Source organism: Balaenoptera acutorostrata, chromosome 10 (assembly GCF_949987535.1).
Source record: "Balaenoptera acutorostrata chromosome 10, mBalAcu1.1, whole genome shotgun sequence".
NCBI classification, from domain to species: domain Eukaryota; kingdom Metazoa; phylum Chordata; class Mammalia; order Artiodactyla; family Balaenopteridae; genus Balaenoptera; species Balaenoptera acutorostrata.
In genome coordinates, this window is record NC_080073.1 from 91,148,459 (window position 1) to 91,172,972 (window position 24,514).

General features: G+C 39.6%; 1 protein-coding gene across 4 annotated transcripts in view; it reads right to left on the reverse strand.

Annotated features, from left to right (window-relative positions):
* The window catches only part of CDKAL1 (CDK5 regulatory subunit associated protein 1 like 1), a 669,276-nt gene extending 646,809 nt beyond the window's left edge, over positions 1 to 22,467 (reverse strand). Inside the window, exons 1-4 of one of the 4 annotated variants that reach the window (XM_007197148.2) lie at positions 22,397 to 22,467; positions 21,521 to 21,564; positions 8,639 to 8,813; positions 7,269 to 7,381 (exon numbers count right to left, since the gene is read on the reverse strand). In XM_007197148.2, the coding sequence (XP_007197210.2) occupies positions 7,269 to 7,381; positions 8,639 to 8,813; positions 21,521 to 21,564; positions 22,397 to 22,449 (385 nt within the window). In that variant the 5' untranslated portion in view covers positions 22,450 to 22,467. Of the gene's footprint in view, positions 1 to 7,268; positions 7,382 to 8,638; positions 8,814 to 21,520; positions 21,565 to 21,885; positions 22,187 to 22,396 lie in introns of those variants that run through there. The other 3 variants (XM_057555487.1, XM_057555486.1, XM_057555488.1) reach the window with 3 other exon arrangements.
* Between the last annotated feature and the right edge of the window lie 2,047 nt (positions 22,468 to 24,514).

Genomic DNA, 24,514 nt, shown 5'->3' on the forward strand with positions numbered 1-24,514 from the left:
TACCACATTTACTTAAACTTTAGAGTATACTTTAGTTTTTATTCTGCTATAAAGAAAGGATAAAACTACTTCAATACATTATTGTCAAAACATTGTTTTTACTTGTTCACTAATGCACACACAAAAAACACCTGAATTCCTATCGTGTGACAGGTACTGAGTTTGATGATGATGATAATACCAGACACACATTGAACACGTTTGTACATACTAATATTTAATCTTTAGAAAGGACTTCTGTAGTCATCTTCATTAAATAAATAAGGATACTGAAGCACAGAGGTATTGTCATTTGCCCAAAGTCATAAAGCTAATACATGGCAGTAGCTGGCTTTACAGTCTGGCTCAATATTAACAGCTGGCTACAGTCTGCTCTTAATCACTAAGCAACAGTGTCTCTGAGATGCCAAAGGTAAAGATGATTAAGACAGAAGGAACTCACACACCATGGGAGAGAACATGTAAAAAAAAGATAAATTACCCTAAGACAGGAAGTAGCTGAGGTACCAGCCTCTCCATCTCTAAGCAGAGGAAGTAAGCTGAATGGCGGCAGGGCAAGTGGAGATACAGCTGTACAAGCAGTTACAGCTAATGATCAGATTAGGTGATCAAAGGTATAGTCACAACACACACGCATACACAAAAAGCCCTTAAATCACCCATAAATAAGACATACACGAATTTGTGTATGTAACACAGTACAAGAACTCTTAGAAACTGTTAAATTTAAGAATCACCAAGCTACAATGAAGAAATAACCAAAAGGGAAGTCTCTGCAAATGCCTGGACATTCAAATCATCTTGAATTAACCATCAAACATGTGTTTGATGCTGGTAAAGTGGGAATGAGTGGGAAATTTTAAAGTGCTGTAATTTACTCCATTCTCTTTTAATATTAAACCTCTTTAACCTTAATATATGTTCACAGATTTGGGGATTACTCAAGATGCACCTTATGTGAAGGTTAGTTTTTAGTTAAGTGTGAAAGCAATGTAATGGTAAAGGTATCAAATGTCTGTCCTCAGATTCAAAAACTCCCACTTCAGCATGCTCTTCTGGGCAAAAGGACAATGACCACATTCTAGAACAAGCACAGTCAGGGCAACAGAGCAACGATGATGTCAAGCAGTAAGCAATGAACGAATAATTTCACATGTGGTCTCCAGCATACATATGGTGGGCTGGTATCTGAGCTGGATCATGCTGCCTCTGAAAAGGTCAATTTGTCTGATTCTTATATAAGTACTACTAAAAAGTTTAAAAAGCAATAAGTCAGAATAAAATAAAGTGTTAACTAATTTAATGACTTCTAATAATTTTATTAGAAGACTATTTGTAACACAAAATTCACTTTTCATATTAATGGCATAGATGCAGTGATCATGTAATGTAATACTGCCACCTATTGTCCAAGAGCTAAAAATACATCATGTCTTTAATCCAAACCAACTAGAATTTTAACAGCCAAAAAAAGAGCCAACATTATTTTACATGTTCCAGTGTCAACATCTGAAAAAAGGTTTTTTCCTCAAAATCAGAGACAACAATGCAAAAAAAATAGATTTTTAAGTGAAGCTTTCATGGTAATTACTCATCTGCCCATTTTCTTAAACAATAAAGTTTAAACACAGGCTATTTCTAAATGAATTATCAAAAAAAAGTTTTACAAAATCTCAAAGGGCAATATGAATCATTAAGCAATTAAGCAAAAGTGAAGTTTATGAAAATCTGTTTGTCTCTGTAAATTTGTCACTCATAAAAATTCTAAAATATTTTGAAGGGTGTACTTTAGGCAGAAAGATTCCAGATAAAGGTCTGAGGTGCAAGATGGAATGAAGAGTAAAGACAGTGAAAAATATGTGGATGTGTTGAATTAAACACTGACCGTATAAAATATTAGTAAGGCCTAGAAAAAAAAATTCTAAAATATTAAAACTAAAAAATATTTTTAAGTTGTTCAGTATCAGAATGCCAGCAATTTTGAAAAGACTGGTCATCTTAATACAACTGAGCACTCCAGAGCATTTATTCACAAAAATTACTGCAACTATATGTGAGCTGAAGTACTACCACTTACACGCTACAAGAAATGCAAACAAGAAGTTTAAGTGACCTGAAAAGGTCAGGCCAAAAGTGGAACAGGATGAAAAATGATCGCAAGTTCCCAGAGAAAGACGATAAAAAAAGATGAAGTTTCCCCGCATCTACCAGTGAGAAAATTGAGCTTAAAACTTTTATCAAAATAATTTGATTATCATGCAAGCTATTAACTATGAGTGGACATTCACTTTGACATAATACCAGGCTAAAAAAGTCAGGAACTGGAGCCAAAGTATTTTAGAATTCACAAGAGTGAATTAGATTTTCTCTTTATCTCTGTAAAAGGTGAAGAATCTAATCAACCATGCAAGTTCACTCTCAAACATAAGGAAAACATTGCTCAGGATTTAAACAACAAGAACAAAATTAACACTACTTAATTTGTATGGATAACACACAATTTAGTACAGAATCAAAACTAGTGCCACTTAGTAGGCTGATGGTTGAAACATAGTTTTGTGCTTCCTATCACAAGAGGAGATTCCTGTTGAGATGAAAAGACGAGATAAACAAAAAACTAAATGTTTCCATGCTCTATTTAAAGAAGAAAAAGAAAACTAGAATGTAGAGATCAGAAAAATCAGCATGTGTCCTATTTTATGTCACAGTAATGAAGAGTCCCAACATATAAGTATCATACCACAATACTCGTTCATCAGATTTGGCCTCAAACGACCTGTGACCATTCAAACACTAAATATATTCTCAAGATATAAAGATCTGCCACCAATGAGGACAATGAAAATAATTTACCAACAATCAAAAGAAATAATCCAAAAACAACAACCAAAGCAGCATTATTTGGGGGGTAGGGGGTCAGTCTATAAAAATTGCTCACTTGAAGAACACACTCATGAAATGTATGTGTTCAAATCATACTTCTGTAAAAAGCCACTGTACCTACAAGGACAGTTTAACTGCTTTCCATAATACTGATTTAATTCTATCATGCAAACAGGTATCTGAGTTTTAGAGAATGACATCATTTTTCCTCAGCAGGTTTCATTCTTTGAAATGAGAAGCAAGCAGGCATTATCTTATAAGTTATAAACCACCCTTTTCCTCAAAATAAAAAGGATTTGAAAGAGGCAGCGAACAAGCATTTATTTCTCTGAGCCTCTGTGAGGTCTTACTATGGAGTAATTATATTCCTAGATTCACACAGTTAGAAGTAGCAATTTCAAGTATATACCTAATCTCTCTTTCTTCCCCAAATAGTAAAAATATCTACCATTGGTAACTGAGATTTCTGAATTTCTCTGTATACTGTTTTCAGTAACCTCTGTGTACATTATACATAATCTATTATAGATCTCATTTTATCAATTACAGAGTTAAACGAAAATATTTTTGGTCTACATGTGACTAATGAAATATTATAAACTATTAAGCAATAATAATTTTTATAAACTCTCATTATTCCACAATAACAAAAGAGACCACTGGCATAGGTATCCAGAAATCATTCATATATCTAACCTAAATGAAAGATCTGTAGAGATTTCCTTATTAAATATTTTAAGGAAGCTAATGTTTATATTTTCTGGGCCTATGGCTTCTAGACAAGTAAGAAAGTGGTCCTATAGTCTACTGCATTCAAGCCAGACTAGAATTAAAACTGATAAATTTCTGAAGTGGGTAAAATCAACAGTATGTAAAATTAATACGAATACATATAAGTAATACAGGCATATAAAAGAAATAAACTACATTAATAAGAAAAATAAATTTCACATTCAAGTGATTAAGGAACCAATTTCCCTTTTTACTATTCCCAAATATGAAACGAAAATTAGGTTTGCATAACAAAGTTTAATATTCTTGTATAAACACATCAAGACTTATTTTACATAGAAGAGTACTGTTATGAGACTAAAAACCTGCTAATAGGCTAAAATGAATTAACATGTGTTAGATATTAAATATCACCTAGGATAAGTCAAGCTCTGTATTTTTTTTTTTTTTTTTTTTTTTATTTTTGGCTGCGTTGGGTCTTCGTTGCTGCACGTGGGCCTTCTCTAGTTGCAGTGAGCGGGGGCCACTCTTTGTTGCGGTGCGCGGGCTTCTCATTGTGGTGGCTTCTCTTGTTGCGGAGCACGGGCTCTAGGCATGCAGGCTTCAGTAGTTGTGGCACACGGGCTCAGTAGTTGTGGCTTGCGGGCTCAGTTGCTCCGCGGCACGTGGGATCCTCCCGGACCAGGGCTCGAACCCGTGTCCCCTGCATTGGCAGGTGGATTCTTAACCACTGTGCCACCAGGGAAGCCCCTGAATTTTTTTAATATTTAGGAAGTTACCTTAAAGGCTATTTTCTTAATTTTCAAACTGCACCATCAGAATGTATTAAGGTAAGTACAGGCTAAATTATACAAAAATTACTAATGAACACAGAGAAGTAATTCTAAAAGCAGATTGAGTGTTTTTACCTGTTTTAAGACTGATTTTGCTGTCTAAAGAATGAGTTATCAGGACTTCCCTGGTGGCACAGTGGTTAAGAATCCGCCTGCCGGGCTTCCCTGGTGGCGCAGTGGTTGAGAATCTGCCTGCCAATGCAGGGGACACGGGTTCGAGCCCTGGTCTGGGAGGATCCCACATGCCGCGGAGTGACTGGGCCCATGAGCCACAACTACTGAGCCTGAGCGTCTGGAGCCTGTGCTCCGCAACAAGAGAGACCGCGATGGTGAGAGGCCCGCGCACCGCGATGAAGAGTGGTCCCCACTTGCCGCAACTAGAGAAAGCCCTCGCACAGAAACGAAGACTCAACACAGTCATAAATAAATAAATAAATAAATAAAAGAACGTGAATTTCTTTAAAAAAAAAAAAAAAAGAATCCGCCTGCCAATGCATGGGACATGGGTTCGAGCCCTGGTCCAGGAAGATCCCAGATGCCGCGGAGCGACTAAGCCCATGCGCCACAACTACTGAGCCTGCGCTCTAGAGCTCACAAACCACAACTACTGAGCCCGCGTGCCACAACTACTGGAGCCCGCGTGCCTAGAGCCCGTGCTCCACAACAAAAGAAGCCACCGAAATGAGAAGCCTGCGTACCAAAATGAAGAGTAGCCCCGCTCACCTCAACTAGAGAAAGCCCATGAGCAGAAACGACACCCCAACGCAACCAAAAATAGATAAATAAATAAATAAAAATAAATTTTAAAAAAAAAGAATGAGTTATCAAAAACAGAGTTAATGACATACGGTTATTTACTTACTGAAGGAAACAATGCTATGAAAGGAATAACTTTCCAATCTGCCCTTTCCCTCACATCCATCTTGAAGCTAGGACGGGCCAACTACACATGCAAAGGCAATTTGCTATGTGATATAGACAAGTGGTCAAGAGCAATGTTTTGGAGCAACAGACTTTACCGCCCATGTGATTTAAAGTAAGAAACAACCTCTCCATTCTCACCTATATGAATGGATGCTAATATGTCCTTATATCACAAGGACTAAGCATGATAACACATATAAAGCACTGGGCCATTCACTGCCTCTCACAAAGCATTCAAATTATGTTCCCATTTAATGTACATACAACAGAAACAGATACAGATGTGTGTATGTGACAGTTCATATACATATATATTTCCTAACTCTGTCCACTGAGAGGACCTCGAAGCACTGATAACATCACAATAGCAATAAGCACAACTAGTGCCCAGATCTCTGGTCTGGTTCTAAACACTATTCTCCTAATGAAAGGGGTCAGGATTCCTTGGAAAAGTGGTTGCTTCTGAGGCTGGGGAAGGGAAAATACAACACTAGAATATCTTGTGGTGCCAGAAAATAAGGAAGTGCTCAAAAAGGAATGGGGGCATGTTGGAAGGACACAGGAGCCAGCCTAAACAAGGTCCTATGGCCAAAGCTGGAACAATACAAGCAACAAAATAAATAATGATAGCTCTGAACTATAACCTATAGAATAAAATAAATATCCATGAGTTCATACTGATATCAACAAATAAAATGGGGAGGAAAGGACAGCCCTTCCTTACAGAAGACTCTGATTAATAAATGTGGAAGAAAAGAAGAAAATAGAAAATCACCACTAAGCAAATATCACAGTAATAACTGTTGCAGACAAGATCCACCAACAGATACTAAAATTATCGAATAGTAAAATTACTAGGCAAGAGGTTGAGGAGACACAGGATATTTATTAGTTACAATGAGAAAAATAGTAACTTTACTGTGGAGAAATCTGACAGACAAGGGGTAGTGTACTAACATCATGAAGCCCCCTGCCCGATGTGATGCACTGAGAAGGATATAATATCACTTCTGTGCTCTTCTTGCCAAAAATGCATAATTACCTTACTCTAATCTAAGGTAATCATAATTACCTTACTCTATCAGACAAACCCAAGGTGAGGCACATTCTATAAAATAATCAATTTTCTTTCAGAAGTGTCAAAGTCATAAAAGATGAGAAAAAACGGAGCAACTGTCACAGATTGGAGGAGACTAAGGAGGCATTACAAATAAACATAAGGTGAGATCCTAGATTGGATACTGGAACATAAAAAGGATGTAAAAGGGAAACCTGACAAAATTCAAACAAGATCTGTAGTTTAGATAATAGTATTGCGCTAACGCTAATTTCCCAATTTATTAATTATACTACAATTATGCTAGATATTAAGATTAGGGGAACCTGGATAAAGGGCATATACAAACTCTCAATTTTACTACTTTCCTGTAAGTCCAAACTTATTTCAAAATAAAGGTTTTTTTTTTAATATTTTATACACACACACACACATACACACACACACACACACACACAGAGTCATCCCTAAGTATGTGAAGGGGATTGGTTCCAGAACCTGCAGCAGAGACCAAAATCCACATATCCTCAAGTGCCATAGCCAGCCCTCCATATCCGAGGGTTCCACATCCTAGGATTCAACCAACCACGGATTGTAAACATAACAGTGTATGTACTGAAAAAGGTCCCCGGATAAGTGGACCCACACAGCTCAAAGCTGTGCTGTTCAAGGGTCAACTGTAGTTATCTAGACAACATATATTAGGTATCATTTTGTTTTCCCTTAAAATCATCAAGTTATGCTAAAATGTCCTTTAGTTGCTGAAGTTAGAATAGCTATCTCTAAAAATCTTAGCTCTGAAAAATTTAATCAATAAAATACATTACAGATCTCATTACCTGTAATTTTATATCCATAAGCAGCCAGTTGTCCAGCCATATATTCTCCATCTGAATTATTATGAGAACAGCCCCAAGTTCGTATCCAAATTTTCTGTATGCCTGGAATAGTGCTGTTAATGAATTTAAAAAAAGTCTCATTAAGGGATTTTTTAAATAAAAAGCACTAGGTAATTTCTGGGCCCATTATGCAAAAATACTCACTCACTGCAATCCATTCACAGGCTATTCATTAAATGCACCAACTTAATACATAATCTGCTGTTACACCAAAAATCTAAATACAAGATAAAATAACAGCACAGAATTCTAAGACTCTAAATAAAAAATATCTTTTCTCTGAGTTGTATTTTACATTCAGTACTACTAAATACTACCACTAAGTTCAACTCCTGGAAAGGTACAAACAAATAACAATAGCACAGAAAATGGTTCTAGCAGCAATGGCAAATAAAGTTAAATACATCTAAAGACTACTATATACTAGTTACAATCTTTATTTTATAACTTACAGATATTAATAACTGAATCAAAATGAAAATCTGTCACTCTACAGCACTATTCAAAGCATTCCGTATATAAAAATAGAGTTCTAAAAAATGTAATATTTTTACAAAGGAAATAAAAGGACTTTCAACTTGGATTGCCCTGATAATTAATAATTAAATAGATATTACCTTAATGACATGTTTAGGACAAACTTAATAAACTTCATTCATTAAAATATAAGCAAATTTTAAATTCATACATCTTATGAATCTGTTCCAAACAAAATAATCAAGTGTGTATTAAAACTCTCAACAATTTACTAGGTAAACAAATATAAGCATATTAAAACTATATAACTGCATATTCCTTTCTGGCTACGTTGTATTAGAGTTTCACTAGAGACCTAATATAACAGTGTAAACAGCACAATAATTTGTGCCCAATGCCTTTAGATGATCCACAAGTATTTGTAAATTTGCTAAGAAAAACCAAATACCCAAACCACCACTATCTCATAAGAATCACAAATTCCAATAAAATTTTTAATGTGGGAGTAAAAATTACACACCAACTACTGTAACAGCAAAGAGATCCAGCCAGGGGAGGGTGCAGGGGGGCAGCTATCTTTGTGCCAAATACTGCCCTAGGCCCTGCCTTTAAGAAACATGCAATTTGACATCTTTTTCTTCTTTAGTCAATGACTTTGCTAAATTTAAAACCATTCAAATTAAAAACAAAACAAAACAAAAAAAACACTACATATTTCCTCTCAAAATTTCAAAGGTTTTTTTAAAAGAGACATTATGTATATCATATACAGTAGTGCCAGCCTCTCCCCTGGTATGATACTGAATATAATTTCAAAGAAAAGAAAAGCTTACCTATCACTTGGTGGACTGTTTTCGTCTTGTAAATATTTTTGGGTATTTCGCCTTCGCACCTTTGGAATAACGTGCTTTCTCGCAAAATGCCTATCTTGGGGCTTTGAATCTTCTTGTGACACAATATCTTCTATGTCATCCAGGAATGTATCACAGGATGCAGAAGGCATCTTCTCTATCACATAAAAAAGTTATAAATGATTCAAGCGTATGAGTCCCTCAGAAAATCTGTTTAACATAACATTACCCGTGAAACAGTCTCGCCAAACTTGAATCTAATAAAGCCTTTAGATTTTAACTTCAAGTTTACAGAAAATACAGGAGATACAGTAAAAGAAACACCAGATAAATCTTATTGATAGTGGGACATTCCAGGGTTCAACTGGAACTATTTCTTCAACAAATCAGTGTCATGGAGAAAAAAGCAGGAAAGGAACTGTTCAAGATTAAAGGAGACTTAAAAGATAATATGAACACACTTCATGTTCTTGATCAGGTCTTACTTTGTCCAAACAACTGTAAGACATTTTGGGAACAATTAGGGAAATCAGAATATGAACTGGGTATTAGACAGTATTTGGATATTGCAATAAATCATTAGATATAAAGTACTGTCTTTATGTTTAAAATCTTATTTTTTAGAGATGCATACTGAATATGTGGAGGTAAATTTATTTTAAAACAATAAAAAATAGGGGCTTCCCTGGTGGCGCAGTGGTTGAGAACCTGCCTGCTAATGCAGGAGACGCAGGTTCGGGCCCTGGCCTGGGAAGATCCCACATGCCGCGGAGCGGCTGGGCCCGTGAGCCACAGTTGCTGAGCCTGCGCGTCTGGAGCCTGTGCTCCGCAGCGGGAGAGGCCGCGATGGTGAGAGGCCTGCGCAGCGCGATGAAGAGTGGCCCCCGCTTGCCACAACTAGAGAAAGCCCTCGCACAGAAACGAAGACCCAACACAGCCAAAAATAAATAAATAAATAAATTAAAAAAAAAATAGATTAAGACATGGGGAAACATTTACAACTCTTAAATCTAGGAAATAGACATGTTGGTGTTTATTATCCAATTCTACTTTCCTGAATGTTCAAAATTTTTATAATTAAGAAAAGAAAATGTGGACACTGCTTCCAGGAAGATGAAATGAACATATTTTCCCTATCCCTCCCACTAAGTACAACTAGAACTCCAGACGTATATGTAAAATAAACATAAGAACATTTTGAAAGATGGAGAGAAGGCAGACCGGCTAGGGACCTTGCAACCCAAGGAACACCACCATGGCGAGCTACTTGGGTTTTGTTTTGCCTCTTATATCCCAGACTTGGAGCTGAAGAAGCCAGAAACCCAGAAATGCCAACAGGTGCAGACAATAAAAGCCCTCAACAAAACAAAAGCCTGGTCTGTTGCCAAAGAACCAGAAAAGTGGCAGCCTAACAAGACAGAAAACTTTTAGACAATAACCATTCCACCCCACACAAACACCAAAAAAAACACAAAACTGCAAAACACAATTCAGTGGAGGAAAGATAGCCTTTTCAATAATTTCTGCTCGAGCAACTGGACATTTATAGACAAATAAATGAACAACCACCTAAGTCTCACACCTTATACAAAACTTAATTCAAATAGATCCTGGACTAAAATGTAAAACAAAACTATAAACTTTTAGGAAAAAATCCTAAGAGAAAGTCTTCTGGATCTAGAACTAAGTGAATTGTTTTTAGACTTGACACCAAAAGCACCATCCATAAAAAGAAAAATTAACAAGCCCAGACATCACCAAAATTAAAGACTTTTACTCTGCAAAAGACCCTTTTGAGAGATGAGACGTCAAGCTGTAGACTGAGAAAAAAATATTTGCAAACTACATATCTGACAAAGGACTAGTATCTAGAACTCAAAACAGAATAGTAAAAAAAAAAAAGAAAGGAAAAAGAAAAGAAAAAAATTCAGTTAGAAAATAGACAAAAGACAAAGAGATATTTCACCTAAGAGGATATCCAGAGGGAAAAATAAGCACATGAAAAGAGATTCAACATTACTAGCCATCAGAGAAATATAAACTAAAACCACAATGAGATATCACTACATAGCTATCACTAACATAAAAAACAGTGACAACACTAAATGCTGGCAAGGATGTAGAGAAACTGGATCACTCATACAATCCTGGTGGGAATATAAAATGGTACAGCTGCTCTGGAAAACAATCTGGCATTTTCTTAAACTAATCATGCAACTACAATGCAACCCAGCAACTGTACTTCTAGGTGTTTATCCAGGAGAAATATTATGACAGTCACACAAAAACCTAAAATAAATATTTACAGCAGCTTTCTTTGTAAGAGCTAAAACCTGAAAACAACCCAGATGCCCTTCAACGGTTGAATGGTTGAGTAAACTGAGGCACACCCAATACCATGGAATACTACTCAGCAACAGAAAGGAATGAACTATTGACACATGTAACAACCTGGATGAATCTCTAGAGAATTATGTTCAGCGAATAGAGCCAATTGCAAAAGGTTACCTACTGTATGATTACATTTATATAACATACGTGAGATTGAAATAACAAAATAATGGAAATGGAGGACAAAATAGTGGTTGCCAGTGATTAAGGAGAGGATGGAGTGGGAGGAAAGTGAATGTGACTATAAAGGTCAGTGTGCGCGATCCTTGTGGTGACGGAATGTTCTGCATCCTGACCACATCATGTCGATATCCAGGTTGTGATACTGTACATATTACAGTTTTGCAAGATGTTACCTTTGGGGGAGACTTGGGTAAAGTGTACAGCATCTCCACATAATTTTTATAACTAAGTAAATCTACAATTATGTTAAAATAAAATACGTAAGAAGAAAAGCTACCTGAAAAATGAAACGTGCAGGCATAACTCAAAGATAACTGCAGGTTCAGCTCCAGACCACCGCAATAAAGCAAATGTCATAATAAAGGGAGTCACATGAATTTTTTGATTTTCCAGTGTACATAAAAGTTATGTTTACACTATACTGTAGTCTATTAAGTGTGAAATAGCATTATATCTAAAAAAACTATGCATATGCCTTAATTTTAAAATACTTTGTTGCTAAAAATAAGGTTAACCACCATCTGAGGCTTCAGAGAATTATAACCTTTTTGGGGGTGGAGGGTCTTGCCTCCATGCCGATGGCTGCTGACTGGTCAGGGTGGTGGCTGCTGAAGGGGGGTGGCCGTGGGAATTTCTTAAAATAAGACAACAGTGACGTTTGCCCATCAATTGACTCTTCCTTTCATGAACAGTTTCTCTATAGGCATGCAATGCCGTTTGACAGCATTTTACCCACAGTAGAGCTTCTTTTGAAATTAAAGTCGATTCTCTCAAACCTTGCCTCTGCTTTATTAACTAAGTTTACGTAATATTCTAAATCCTTTGCTGTCATTTCAACAATCTTCACAGCATCTTCACCAGGAATAGATTCCATCTCAAGAGATCACTTTCCTTGCTTATCCATAAGAAGCAACTCCCCATCCATCCAAGTTTTACCATGAGATTGCAGCAATTCAGTCACGTTTTCAGACTCCATTTCTAATTCTAGTTCTCTTGCTAATTCCACCACATCCGCAGTTATCTCCTCCACGAAACCTTGAACCCCTCAAAGTCATCCATGAAAGTTGGAATCGACTTGTTCCAAACTCCTGTTAATGTTGAAATTTTGACCTCCTCCTACGAATCACGAATGTCTTCAATGGCACCTAGAATGGTGACTCCTTTCCAGAAGGTTTTCAATTTACTTTGCCCAGATCCATCAGAGGAATCACTATCTATAGCAGCTTAGCCTTATAAAAACATATTTCTTCAATAATAACACTTGAAAGTCAAAAGTACTACTTGACCCATGGGCTGCGGAATGGACGCTGTGTTAGCAGCATGAAAAACATTAATCTCCTTGTATATCTCCATCAGAGCTCTTGGGTGACCAGGTGTACTGTCAATGAGCAGTAATATTTTCAAAGGAATGTTTTTTCTAGGCAGTAGGTCTCAATAGTGGGCTTAAAATATTCAGTAAACCATGTCATAAACAGATGTGCTGTCATTCAGGCTTTGTTGTTCCATTTATAGAGCACAGGCAGGGAAGATTTAGCATAATTCTTAAGGGCCCTAGGATTTCCGGAATGGTAAAGGAGCACCGGCTTCAACTTATCATTATCAGCTGTATTAGCCCCGACAAGAGAGTCAGTCTGTCCTTTGAAGTTTTGAAACCAGGCACTGAGCCACTGTAATTAACTCAGCTAGATCTTCTGGACCTTCTGGGTAACTTGCTGCAGCTTCTACATCAGCACTTGCTTCTTCACCTTGCACTTTTACGTATGAAGACGGCTTCTTCCCTTTAACCTCATGAACCAACCTCTGCTAGCTTCAAACTTTTCTTCTGTAGCTTCCTCACCTCTATCAGCCTGCACCAAATTGAACAGAGTTAGGGCCTTGCTCAAGATTAGGCTTTGGCTTAAGGGAACGTTGCGGCTGGTTTGATCATCTATCCACACCACTCAAACTTTCTCCATAGCAGCAATAAGGCTGTTTTGCTTTTTTATCATCCATGTGTTCACTGGAGGATCTGTTTCAATATCCTTCAAGAACGCTTCCTTTACATTCACAATTTGGCTAACTGGCACAAGAAGCCTAGCTTTCAGTCTATCTCGGCTTCCTCATTAAGCTTAATCACTTCTAGTTTATTTAAACTGAGAGACATGCAATTCTTCCTTTCACTTGGACACTTAGAGGCCACTGCCGGGTTATTAAGTGGCCTAATTTCAGTATCGGTGTGTCTCAGGGAATAGGGAGGCACGAGGAAAGGGGGAGAGACGGGGGAAGGGCCAGTTGGTGTAAGTAGGAGCGCACATTTACCAATTAAGTTCACTATCGCATACAGGCGTAGTTCAAGGCGTCCCAAAACAACTACAACAGTAACAAAGATAAATGATTACAGATCACCATAACAAATATAACAATGATGAAAGAGTTTGAAATACTGCGAGAATTACCAAAACGTGACACAGAGACACAGAGTAAATGCTGCTGGGAAAATGGCACCAACAGACATGCCGGATGCCGGGTTGCCACAAAGCTTCAATGTGCAAAAACAAAAACAAACAAACAAAGGCAACATCTGCGAAGCACAATAAAGCGAAGCACAAGAAAATGAGATCTGGGGCTTCCCTGGTGGCGCAGTGGTTGAGAATCTGCCTGCCAATGCAGGGGACACGGGTTCGAGCCCTGGTCTGGGAAGATCCCACATGCCGCGGAGCAACTAGGCCCGTGAGCCACAATTGCTGAGCCTGCGCGTCTGGAGCCTGCGCGTCTGGAGCCTGTGCTCCGCAACAAGAGAGGCCGCGATAATGAGAGGCCCGCGCACCGCGATGAAGAGTGGCCCCCACTTGCCGCAACTAGAGAAAGCCCTCGCACAGAAACGAAGACCCAACACAGCCATAAATAAATAAATAAATAAATAAAAATTGTATAACTTTAAAAAAAAAACCAACAGATTTATTTTTAAAAAAAAAAGAAAGAAAATGAGATCTACCGATCCTTGAGGACACTTGCTGGCAGACCTCCGCTAACACTGTGTCCAGACCGGAAGCAAGTGCTTCACAGCACCACCTCATTAACCGTTCACAACAACTCCAGGAGGTAGGGGGTGGTGTTATACTCACTTTAAAGAGTAATCTAGGGAATCCCCTGGCTGTCCAATGGTTAGGACTCCGCACTCTCACTGCCAAGAACCTGGGTTCCATCCCTGGTCGGGGAACTAAAATCCCATAAGCCGCGTGGCACAGCCAAATAAAAAAAAAAAATGAAGAGTAATCTAAAACACAGAGAAGCTAACTTACCCAAAGCAGCTCAAAGACTCCACGGCAGATGAGCCTGAGCCCACGTGCTGTGTGAGACTCTACGGCCTACTTAATTACCCGGAATGACCACTTTTCATCCAGGTCGCCTAAACCAGCGTTAAGGGTCCTACACTCTCCACTGGTCTCGAGCCTTTCTGATGAATTTTCCTTCTCTTCATTTGTCAGATTCCCATCTTTCCATTAACAGAGCATTTCCAGCCAGGCTCACTTTGTGCCCTTGGCTATAATGCACTCTTTACAAGTATGACAAACTACGCCCTGTAAATCAGACAAATCTGTGTTCAAATCTCAGCTAGCTTTACATTGCTCAGAAGAACAAAAGCTCAGAAATAACCCAGATGGCAATCAATCAAGAACTGTTTAAATTATAGTGAACACACATACCACGTGGTCAGGGTAGGACTGTCAGTCACAGGCCTCCTCCTTCCCCAGGTGCAGCCATGGCACATGAGACCCATGCCTGCCAGAGTAATTCATCCTCTGGGCCACAACGATTGGTTCAGGTTTGGACATGACAAGCCGAGCCAGTCAGAATCATCACGAGAACTTCTGTGCCGGGGCTAACAGGAGAGCTGGCTTCTCTTTCACTGAAGTGGCTAAGTTAGGAGGCTGTCAGCTTGAGGATACTGGGGGCCATCTTGCCTGTCACAAAGCAGAAACCTACCCAAGGCAGCAAAGCCGTCTAAGAGCTGGAGAGATAATGAGCAACACTGACATTATTTGAGCAACTGGGTCCAACCAACGCCTGCAGCCAGATGCAGCCCTGCTCTGCCCAGTCACGTGAGCTAATAAATTCCCTCTGTGGCTTAAATTCATTTGAGTTGGGGTTTCTGTTCTTGCAAACGAGAGCCCTGGCCGACTCAGCAAACTATAGGTAAGGTGAAATGAACTAGGTTAGTCTTTCCCAAATTCGTTCTATTTATTAACTATCAGTGAAGAAATAGTTCTGTGGTCAAATAAATTTGGGAAAGTCTGCCTCTTACAGGTTCCCAGTATGCATTAGTAGAGCAAGGACTGGGAAGAGCTGCGGTAAAGAAACTTAAACTCGCTGATCTTCGGAGTTTTCTGAAAATTAATTTCTCACAGATCTCCTCTTCATGAGGCTGCAGAGGGTACTGAAAACAGAAGGCCTGAATGAAGCCGACCCTCAGATCCCCTCCCACATTCTGTACAGATGGATGACTTCATTCTCTTACCGGGAAATGGGTCTTTGCCCACATATCAATCCGTTACAGTGAATGAACTGCCCACCCGCCTTAGAACAATCCCTCTACTCTGACCTGCTCGAGCACAGAATTCCAGCCATGCTTCCTCTTCTTGCATCATCACTAATTGTCTCTTTACTAAATCACTACTATCTGGGTATAAACATACTGTTATTTCTACCATTTGAAAAACAAAAACCTTATCCGGACCCCACTTCCTCTACCTACTATCTCCACCACATTTCTATCCTTTAAAAGAAAACTCCTTGCAAGAACTGTCTCCAATTTCCCCCTCCCATTCTCTACTAAACCGGGCTTTCACCCCGACCACTCCACCAAAACCGACCACTCCACCAAAACCGCTGTCCTGATTTCAGTGACTCACAACAGTGTACACAGCGGTCAATTCTCAGCCATCTCGCCTGACCCGGTCTGCAGCATCTGACACTACTGTCCACGCGTTCCCTCCTAAAGCTATCTTCTTCACTGGCTTCTGGAATCCCACACTCTGAGTTCTCCTCCTACCATGTCAACCACTCCCCAAGTCTCCTTTGCGGGTTCCTCCTCATCTCTCCAACTTCTCAACGTGGAATGCCCACAGGACTTCTCTTCTCTAGTTACAGACACACCCTAGGTGATCTCATCCAGTCCCGAGGCCTTGAAATACCAACTGTATGCTTATATAACCAGCCCCAGTCCTCCCCTGAACTTCAGGCTCAGATGTCCAACTGCCTATTCAACACCCCTGCTTGAATGTCTAATAGTTATTTCAAAATTAAAAGGTCAAAAACAAAACTCTTGATCCTCTCCCCACCTCACCCCACTTGCAACCAACAACATCACACCAGATGCTCGCGCAACTTTCCCCGTCTCACTTAAAGGCAACCCCAACCTTCCACCCACTCAGGCCAAAAATCCTGGAACCATCCCTGACTCCTCTCTTTCCTTCACCCTAAACCCAATCCACCAACAAAAGCCTGCTGGCTTGACCTTCCAAATATGTTCAGAATCTATTTCTGACCATACCCACTGTTACATTCTTGGTCCAAACCAACATTAACTCTTGCCTGGATGACTGTAATAGTCACCCTGCTTCTACCCTTAATTCCCAAAGGACACTTGCAGCACGTAAGCCAGGGATCCCTTTAAAACCTAAATTCTTCTCAGGCTTCTGATCAAAACCTTCCCTTGGTATTCCATCTCAGAGTAAAAAGCCCCAGAGTAAAAACTGCTACAAAGTTCTACAAGGACATAATCAGCTTCCTGTTACCTCTGTGACCCCACTGCCTACCACTCTCCCCTCTCACTCCACTCGGCCACACGGGCATCCTGGCTAGTTCACACCCGCCAGGCACACACTGATCGAAAGGTCTTCGTCTTGCCTGGAATGCCTTCAAGCCCTTTGGGACTTTGTTCAAATGTCACCAGTGAGGCCTTCCTGAGCAACTCCCACCTCACCAGGTACACACACCTCCTATCCGCCTTCCCCGCCTTGTTTCCTTACCACAGCACTTCACCACCTGCTTAGATATTACAGGGGAGCAAACTTGCCACCCCAAAATGTCTGCTTGCCACGCCGATTATTTTGAGCTGAAAACAATCAAGGACCAAAAGATTCAGGAAGAAACTCTGACCTTCCCCGTAAATGCCTAAAAGAATGCAAACAGAGCATCTGTTCCAGGAAAGGAGTAATCACCACAGATAACTAGAGTATGAACTACGTGTGCAGACAGGGAGGAACCTAGCAAAGTCTGTTTGTTAAAATTCCTCTCTGTTACCAAACATTTGCTTTTCCATGGCATGGCAATTGCCTTCCTCCCCTCTGAGGTCCCAAACCACTACCCCCAAGATCCTCTTTTGTCTTTAGCTGAAGACAAAAGGGTTTAAGGCAAGGGTTTCAACCACTTGGGCGAGTTACTGTTTGCCTGGGTCTCTCCCATGTATACATGTTATTAAACTTTCGTTTTATTTGCCTCCTGTTAATGTCAGTTTAATTCCTAGACCAGCCAGAAGAACCTAGAAAGGTAGAGGAAAATTTCTTCCTCCATGAAAATATCTTCATTATTTTGTTACTATCTCTTTCTACTAGGATATATACTCTTGGGGGGGATGGGGGGGCGGGGGGAGGTAAAGGATTTTGGGTGCTTTGTTCACTGCTTTATCCCAGGTGGTGCCTAGAACTGTCTAGCACACTGCAGCTTCTCAATGAATACTTTCTACTGTACACTACCCAGTCTAACGAAATATGCCCCCTCTGCTACCTCCCACTCTGCCCCAACTGTAATAATCTTTCAGACATTCTCTGAGCAGGCCAAACTAGCTTCTGACTCAGGGTCTTCACACTTGCTCTTCCTCTGCCTTGAATATCATCCCCAGATATTCGTATGCCTTGATGCCTACTTCCCTACTCAAATGACACCCTGGAGAGGCCTTTTCCTAATCACCCCATCTAAAATAAGCACACACTGATTAGGCATCCCACACGTTCTCACCGGCCTCTAACCCACTTCACGCTTCATTTTTCTTCATAACACTTACCCACCTGACTCCATATATATAACTGCATCTGTCTTTCTCACTACAGTGTAAGCTCCATAAGAACAAGGGTGTCATCTCTTTTTCACCATTACATCTACAACACCTGTAACAATGCCTAGCACACAGCAGACGCAGAATATCTGTTGAATGAATGGATAAATAAACACTTGCTTAAGCTGAATTTAGCTAATCTTTCTATAACGTAGGAGGAAATTCTTACAGTAGGTGAGAAGGTGAAATAAATACCCAACCCCTACGGTTTCTTCTATAAACTATGACTCTATGAAATAACAAAGTTAAGTGAGAAAGGCTAAGACCAGGTAGTGCCTTTCAATGTTACTAAAGAACTACTGAAGGATTATAAATTGAATGACATATATTCACTTTTTTTAATTACACAATATTTACATCCCATACACAATTGCTTACGGATCCACTGAAGGGAAACAGTATGGAAGAAGAGAGATGAGAGGGGTCTACTGCAGTAGACATACAATATCAGAGTTAGGGAAGCAAGGAACACTGCTAAGCCTCTTATTTTACAAAACTGAAGTCCAGAGGAGCTAAAAGATTTGTCCACTGATAGAGCTAAAATTAGAACCTAGGCCCTCTCTCAACACCAAGCTCTCCCCACATGGCTCTGCTTCATTGGCAAAGCACAAATAATGCAAGAGTCTAAGGCAACCCTAAGAAAGAAAAACATTCCAGAAAAAAATGGGCAAAGCCAAAACCAGCAACACACTTAAGAAATGCAAATAGCCATTAAGCATAGGAAAGAATGCTCAAACACACTAAGGGCATGTGTTTAAACAAGGAGTTACTTTCCATCTACCCCACTGATAACAAAGACTGACAAAAACCCAACTGTTAGCTGAAAGCATGGTAAAACTGACATACCCTTTCTGAAGGGCAATCTGGCAATACATATCTAACTTTAATACATATATCCTTTTGCCGAGCAATTCCATTTCCAGAAATTCACTCTAGGGACACAAAAGAGACAAATATATAATGCAGAGGTTCCTAAACCTGGCTGCATATAGTAAGCACCTGAACAAACTCACTCATCACTATTAATTAGCTCAAGTTCTTACTGCCAACGAACTGGTAAATGGAATTGTTAGCCTTCAGAAATTATTAAATAAGTGAATAATAATGAAAGTTTGAGAATAAAAGGAAAGCAAGATAGTAGTTAAATGGAACAACAGGATCGTATAAAGTTTTTTCTCAAAGGCAGAGGAAATCAAGTTTAATAAAGGAAATAAAAACAGTTAGTGAAAAAAGGAGATATTAAAAATGATGAAGAGAGAATAATATAGAGTACTGGTTACTTACAGAGGTGATTTATTAGGAGACCTTTTATAATAGCAAATACCCAGGCCCCATTCTCCAGAGTGGAATTTAAGGATGGGAAGGTAAAACCTGCCCAGGTGATTCCACTATACACCTCTGATTGAGAACCACTGTTCTCCTACAGCAAAGGTTCAGTCTTGAGTGTTCATTATAGTCACCTGAGGAGCTATGGACAATTACCGACAACTGAGCCCTGCGCTAGTTGAATCAATCGCTAGAACAGAGCCTGGACATCAATATTTTTTAAAACTTTCCAGTAATTCTCATATGTGTTGCCACAGTTGTGAACCAAAGTCCTACACCAGTAGTTTTCACAGTGTGGTTCCCACACCAGCACAATTAGGGTCACTGGGGAACTTGTTAGAAATGAAAAGTCTGGGGTCCCACTCAAAATCTCCTGAATCAGATACTCTGAGTAAAGCTCAGCAATCTTTAACAAGCCCTCCAGGTGATTTTGATGTGCACTGAAGTTTGAGAATCACTGTCCTAGAATTATTGTTTCATAAAAATCATCTAGAATGCTTGTCAAAAATATATTACCTGGTCAGCTGATTTTCAACAAGGGTGCCAAGAAAATTCAATGAGGAAAAGAGTAGTGTTTTCAACAAATGGTGCTGGGACAACTGGATAGCCACATGCAAAGAATGAAGTTGGATTCCTACTTCACATCACATACAAAAATTAACTCAAATTGATTGCAGACCTAAATTTAAGAACTAATGCTATAAAACTCTTAGAAGATAAGTGTAAATGTTCATGACATTAGAATAAGCACTGGTTTCTTAGTTATGACACCAAAAGAATAAGCAACAAAAGAAAAAACAGACTGCACTTACATTTAAGACTTTCATATTTAAGACTTTCATGCTTCAAAGGACCCCATCAAGAAAGTGAAAAGAGAGCTCATACAATTGGAGAAAATATTTGCAAATCAAATGTCTGATAAAGGTCTGGTATCAGAATACATATAGAACACGTACAACTCAACAACAGAAAGACAAATAACCCAACGAAAAATATGAGCAAAGGATTTGAACAGACATTTCTCCAAAGAAGATATACAAACGACCAATAACATGATGAGATGTCAACATCATTAGCTATCAAGAAAATGCAAATCGGGCTTCTCTGGTGGCGCAGTGGTTGAGAATCTGCCTGCTAATGCAGGGGACATGGGTTCGAGCCCTGGTCTGGGAAGATCCCACATGCCGCGGAGCAACTAGGCCCGTGAGCCACAATTACTGAGCCTGCGCATCTGGAGCCTGTGCTCCGCAACAAGAGAGGCCGCGATAGTGAGAGGCCCCCACTTGCCGCAACTAGAGAAAGCCCTCGCACAGAAACGAAGACCCAACACAGCCAAAAATAAGTAAATAAATAAATATTTTTTTAAAAAAAAGAAAATACAAATCAAAACCACAATGAGACACCACTTCACACACACTAGGATGGCTAGAATAAAAAAGACAGAGAACAACGTTGATGAGGATGTGCATTAGCTCACCCAGAGAAAGAGAACAGAATTTCTTCTAATTGGAAAGAGGACAGGACCAAGCCTTAAGAAACTCCATATTTACCTGACACACAGAAGAGAACCAGCCTATAATGGAGATCAAGAAAAAGCCACTAGAGAAGAAGAAAATCAGTGGGTCACAAAAGGAAAAGGAAGCGAGCATGTGAAAGAGGTGGACATGGTCAGTGCTGCTCAATGCAGGTAATGCAAGGTTAAGTAAAATGAATGAAAACGTTTCTTGGATTTAGTGATAGGGAGATCTTGGCATTTCCAGATAATGATGGTGGCAAAATCACTAAGAAATTAAAATTAGGCTACCTTTCTGCACGTTATAATATGTAACACGTCACTCCAACATAAAAGGCTTAAAATAAATGAGTACCTTGATTATTCGCAATTAGTCTCAAATCTTCTTGAAAGATGAGTCTGGAAAATAAAAAGTGATTAGAAAAAGCAAGCTCGCAACAACTACACAAAACCACAGTAAGGGCTCTTTAAAACTACCTAAAAGGGATTAAACTCCATAAAAGGCTACTTTATACAGCAGGGTTAATGATGTTCCATACTACTCCCAATTTCTGTCTGATTAGGACAGGTGTGTTAACATGCCACATTTGCTATGACTGAGATCCAGCGTCTGGCCGTAGTTAATAAATACTATCCAGCACTACAACACGTCTGCGTTTTTCAAGTAATACCGATAACTACAAAACAGAAATATGGCAATGAAGTAAGTATCCACATCACCTGAGACACGAAAGACACGTGTCGTCCCGAGATTCAGAAACAGGTTTTATCAGTAAACAAGAAGGAAAAGTGAAAAATCAAGACACCTAATCTTCAGACCAACTTCAGTTTAAATTTCTGAGATACAGCTCTGTGAAAGCTAGATAACTGTGAACGCCTTGTCCCGTCCCACAAACTCACTAACGCAGAAAGTGGGAAAACGAATGAAGTTAGATTTGTCAATAAGCAACGAGGTCCCTTAAATACTCCTTACAGCCCTGCAGCACCTAAGGCCAAAGACCCGTCCTCACTTCTGGCAGCGCTACCTGCCTCCCAATTCCCGCCGCCCAGCTGGTAAGTTCCCTTTTAACTGCGAAACAAACCAGCAAACCTCCCGAGAAAGACTAAAACTGGGGAAACAAGGCTCCGCCGTAAAAGGAACTCTGACCAAACCCTGCCCCTCACTGATCCACCCGCCACCCTTATCCAGCAGTCGGGAAATAACAAGCCAGCCAAAAGTAAGAGAACCTACACGCCACTCTCCGGAAACTGCAGCGACTTTAGATGGAGCTCGCCATGACACATACGTCCCGCCACGTTTATTTACGCATGCTCGCAGACGGTGGCCCGGAGAGATCAAATTACATCATCGCTGGAAGTGCGCGTTCAGGTTCAACTTGGTTTAGTAATGATTTCATTTAACGATTCTTTTGGTTGCCAGAACGAAGATAAGACCTTCAAGACCTCGAGTTCTTAGAATCGTTTAATAGCTAACTTCTCCTGAGCTCTTACTCCGTATCGGGTACTGTGTTCAGAGCTTTCCATAAACTTTATCTCCCCACTTATTTATTATTATACTTATTTTACAAAAGAGGAAACTGGGAGTTTAATTACGTGCCCAAAGTGATTCTGGTAGCAGTGACAGTCCTCTGTGCTAAACCCAACTCTGCCGGACTCCCAGAGAATCTGCTCTTTTCATTACATTTTACCAGCTTCCTCGACCTTTTGTGAAAATAGGTCGTATTAAAGAAAATGGAGAAGGGTAAAAAAAGAACAGTTGGATTGAACTTAATATAGATAATTTAACACCAAGCAAGGTTTTTTGTTGTTTTTTGTTTGTTTGTTTGTTTGTTTGTTTTAATGTTTAGAAGACAGTCTAGGAGCAGCAGTTTAGCAGAGAAAGAGAACTTTCATGGAGTATATACAGATTCTGACCTGGTTACCTTACATGAGTTATCTCACCTTATTATTCTTTACCCCAGACAATGGCCTTGTTTACCAGAAAAGCATTTCCACTTTAGAAAGTGAAGACAATAGCCATGAACAGGAAGTCGAAATTATGCCTTGCCTGACTCGGTTTCACAGTGATTTGGGGCAATTGACTTCTTTTGTAAATGACTTTCCTAGTGTATTTCCCTCTGGCTAAAATGGCACCCTTTGCTCATCCAAAAAAAAAAAAAATCTGAACTGTGACCTAAGGTCCACAGCAGTCCTCACCCAGCTGAATTAGAATTGTGTGTTTATGTTGCCCCATCTCTTTCACTAGACCAAAAGTAGGCCCTGGGTCACCTTCTTCTTGGTGGTAATCCCACTGCCTAGCTCATAATCTTGCACTTAATAGCCTCTCAATAAACATGTTGAATCAATGAATGAGTGCACCCCTTCTCCCCAAGATCTGGTTAAGTTCAAACAAATTTCACGGAGTGCATACCATATGATATGCACTTGCTGGATGCTGGAGCTAGAAAGGAAGAAAGACAACTCCCTACCACCCTTTCAGGCTACTGCAAGGATACAGCTTCAGTAGAGAATAGCAGTCCCTATGGAAGAGGAACGCAAGGGGCCTGTGGAGCACAACAGAGAGATCAGGACTTCCCCCAGGGGTGAAGTGAGGGAAATGGACAAAGGTATTCCAGACTGGGGAGACAGTGAGGGCCAATGCATGGGGGCCTGAAATTATAAACTATTGTACATTATAAAAGCAAAAAAGAGTAAAGTTGGATGACAGCAGAGAAGGCTGGAAAGGAAAGTGCAGGGATCAGATTAAGGTGAGCCTTGTTTGCTAAAATAAAGACATTAGACCTAATCCTGGATGTATTGGGTAGCATGAAAATGTCTGAGCAGAATATTCTCTCAGGAGGATGGGTTTGAGGACAACATTTCAGACATGAAGAAATAGTGAAATGCCTAAATCAAGTTGTTGGCTGTGAGCAATGGGAAAATGAAAAGGGAGGACAGAAGAGACTGAGGAGGTAAAATCAGCAAGACTTAGAGATTGATAGGTGTAGAAGAAGAGGATACAAGGAAGTTTCCAAGTTTGGGGATAAAGCAACTGATGCCAGTACTTCTTTGGCGAAATCTGTCTCTTTAGGCACTTTTAATCTGAATCATTTGAAAAGCCAGTGACACTACCTCTAGGAATTTAACTTATGGAAATGCTCACAGTTACACAAAATGACATATGTGCCAGATTATTCTTTGAAAGATTGCTTGCAATAGCAAAAGACTGAAAACTCTCTCTGGCTTCTCAATAGGGAATTGGTTAAATATCTTTATGGTGTCTACAGCTCCTGAAAAAGAAAAAGGTTGCATTCAATGCACTATCTATTCTTAAGTGGAAAAAGAAATTTGCAACATAGTGCATAGAGTG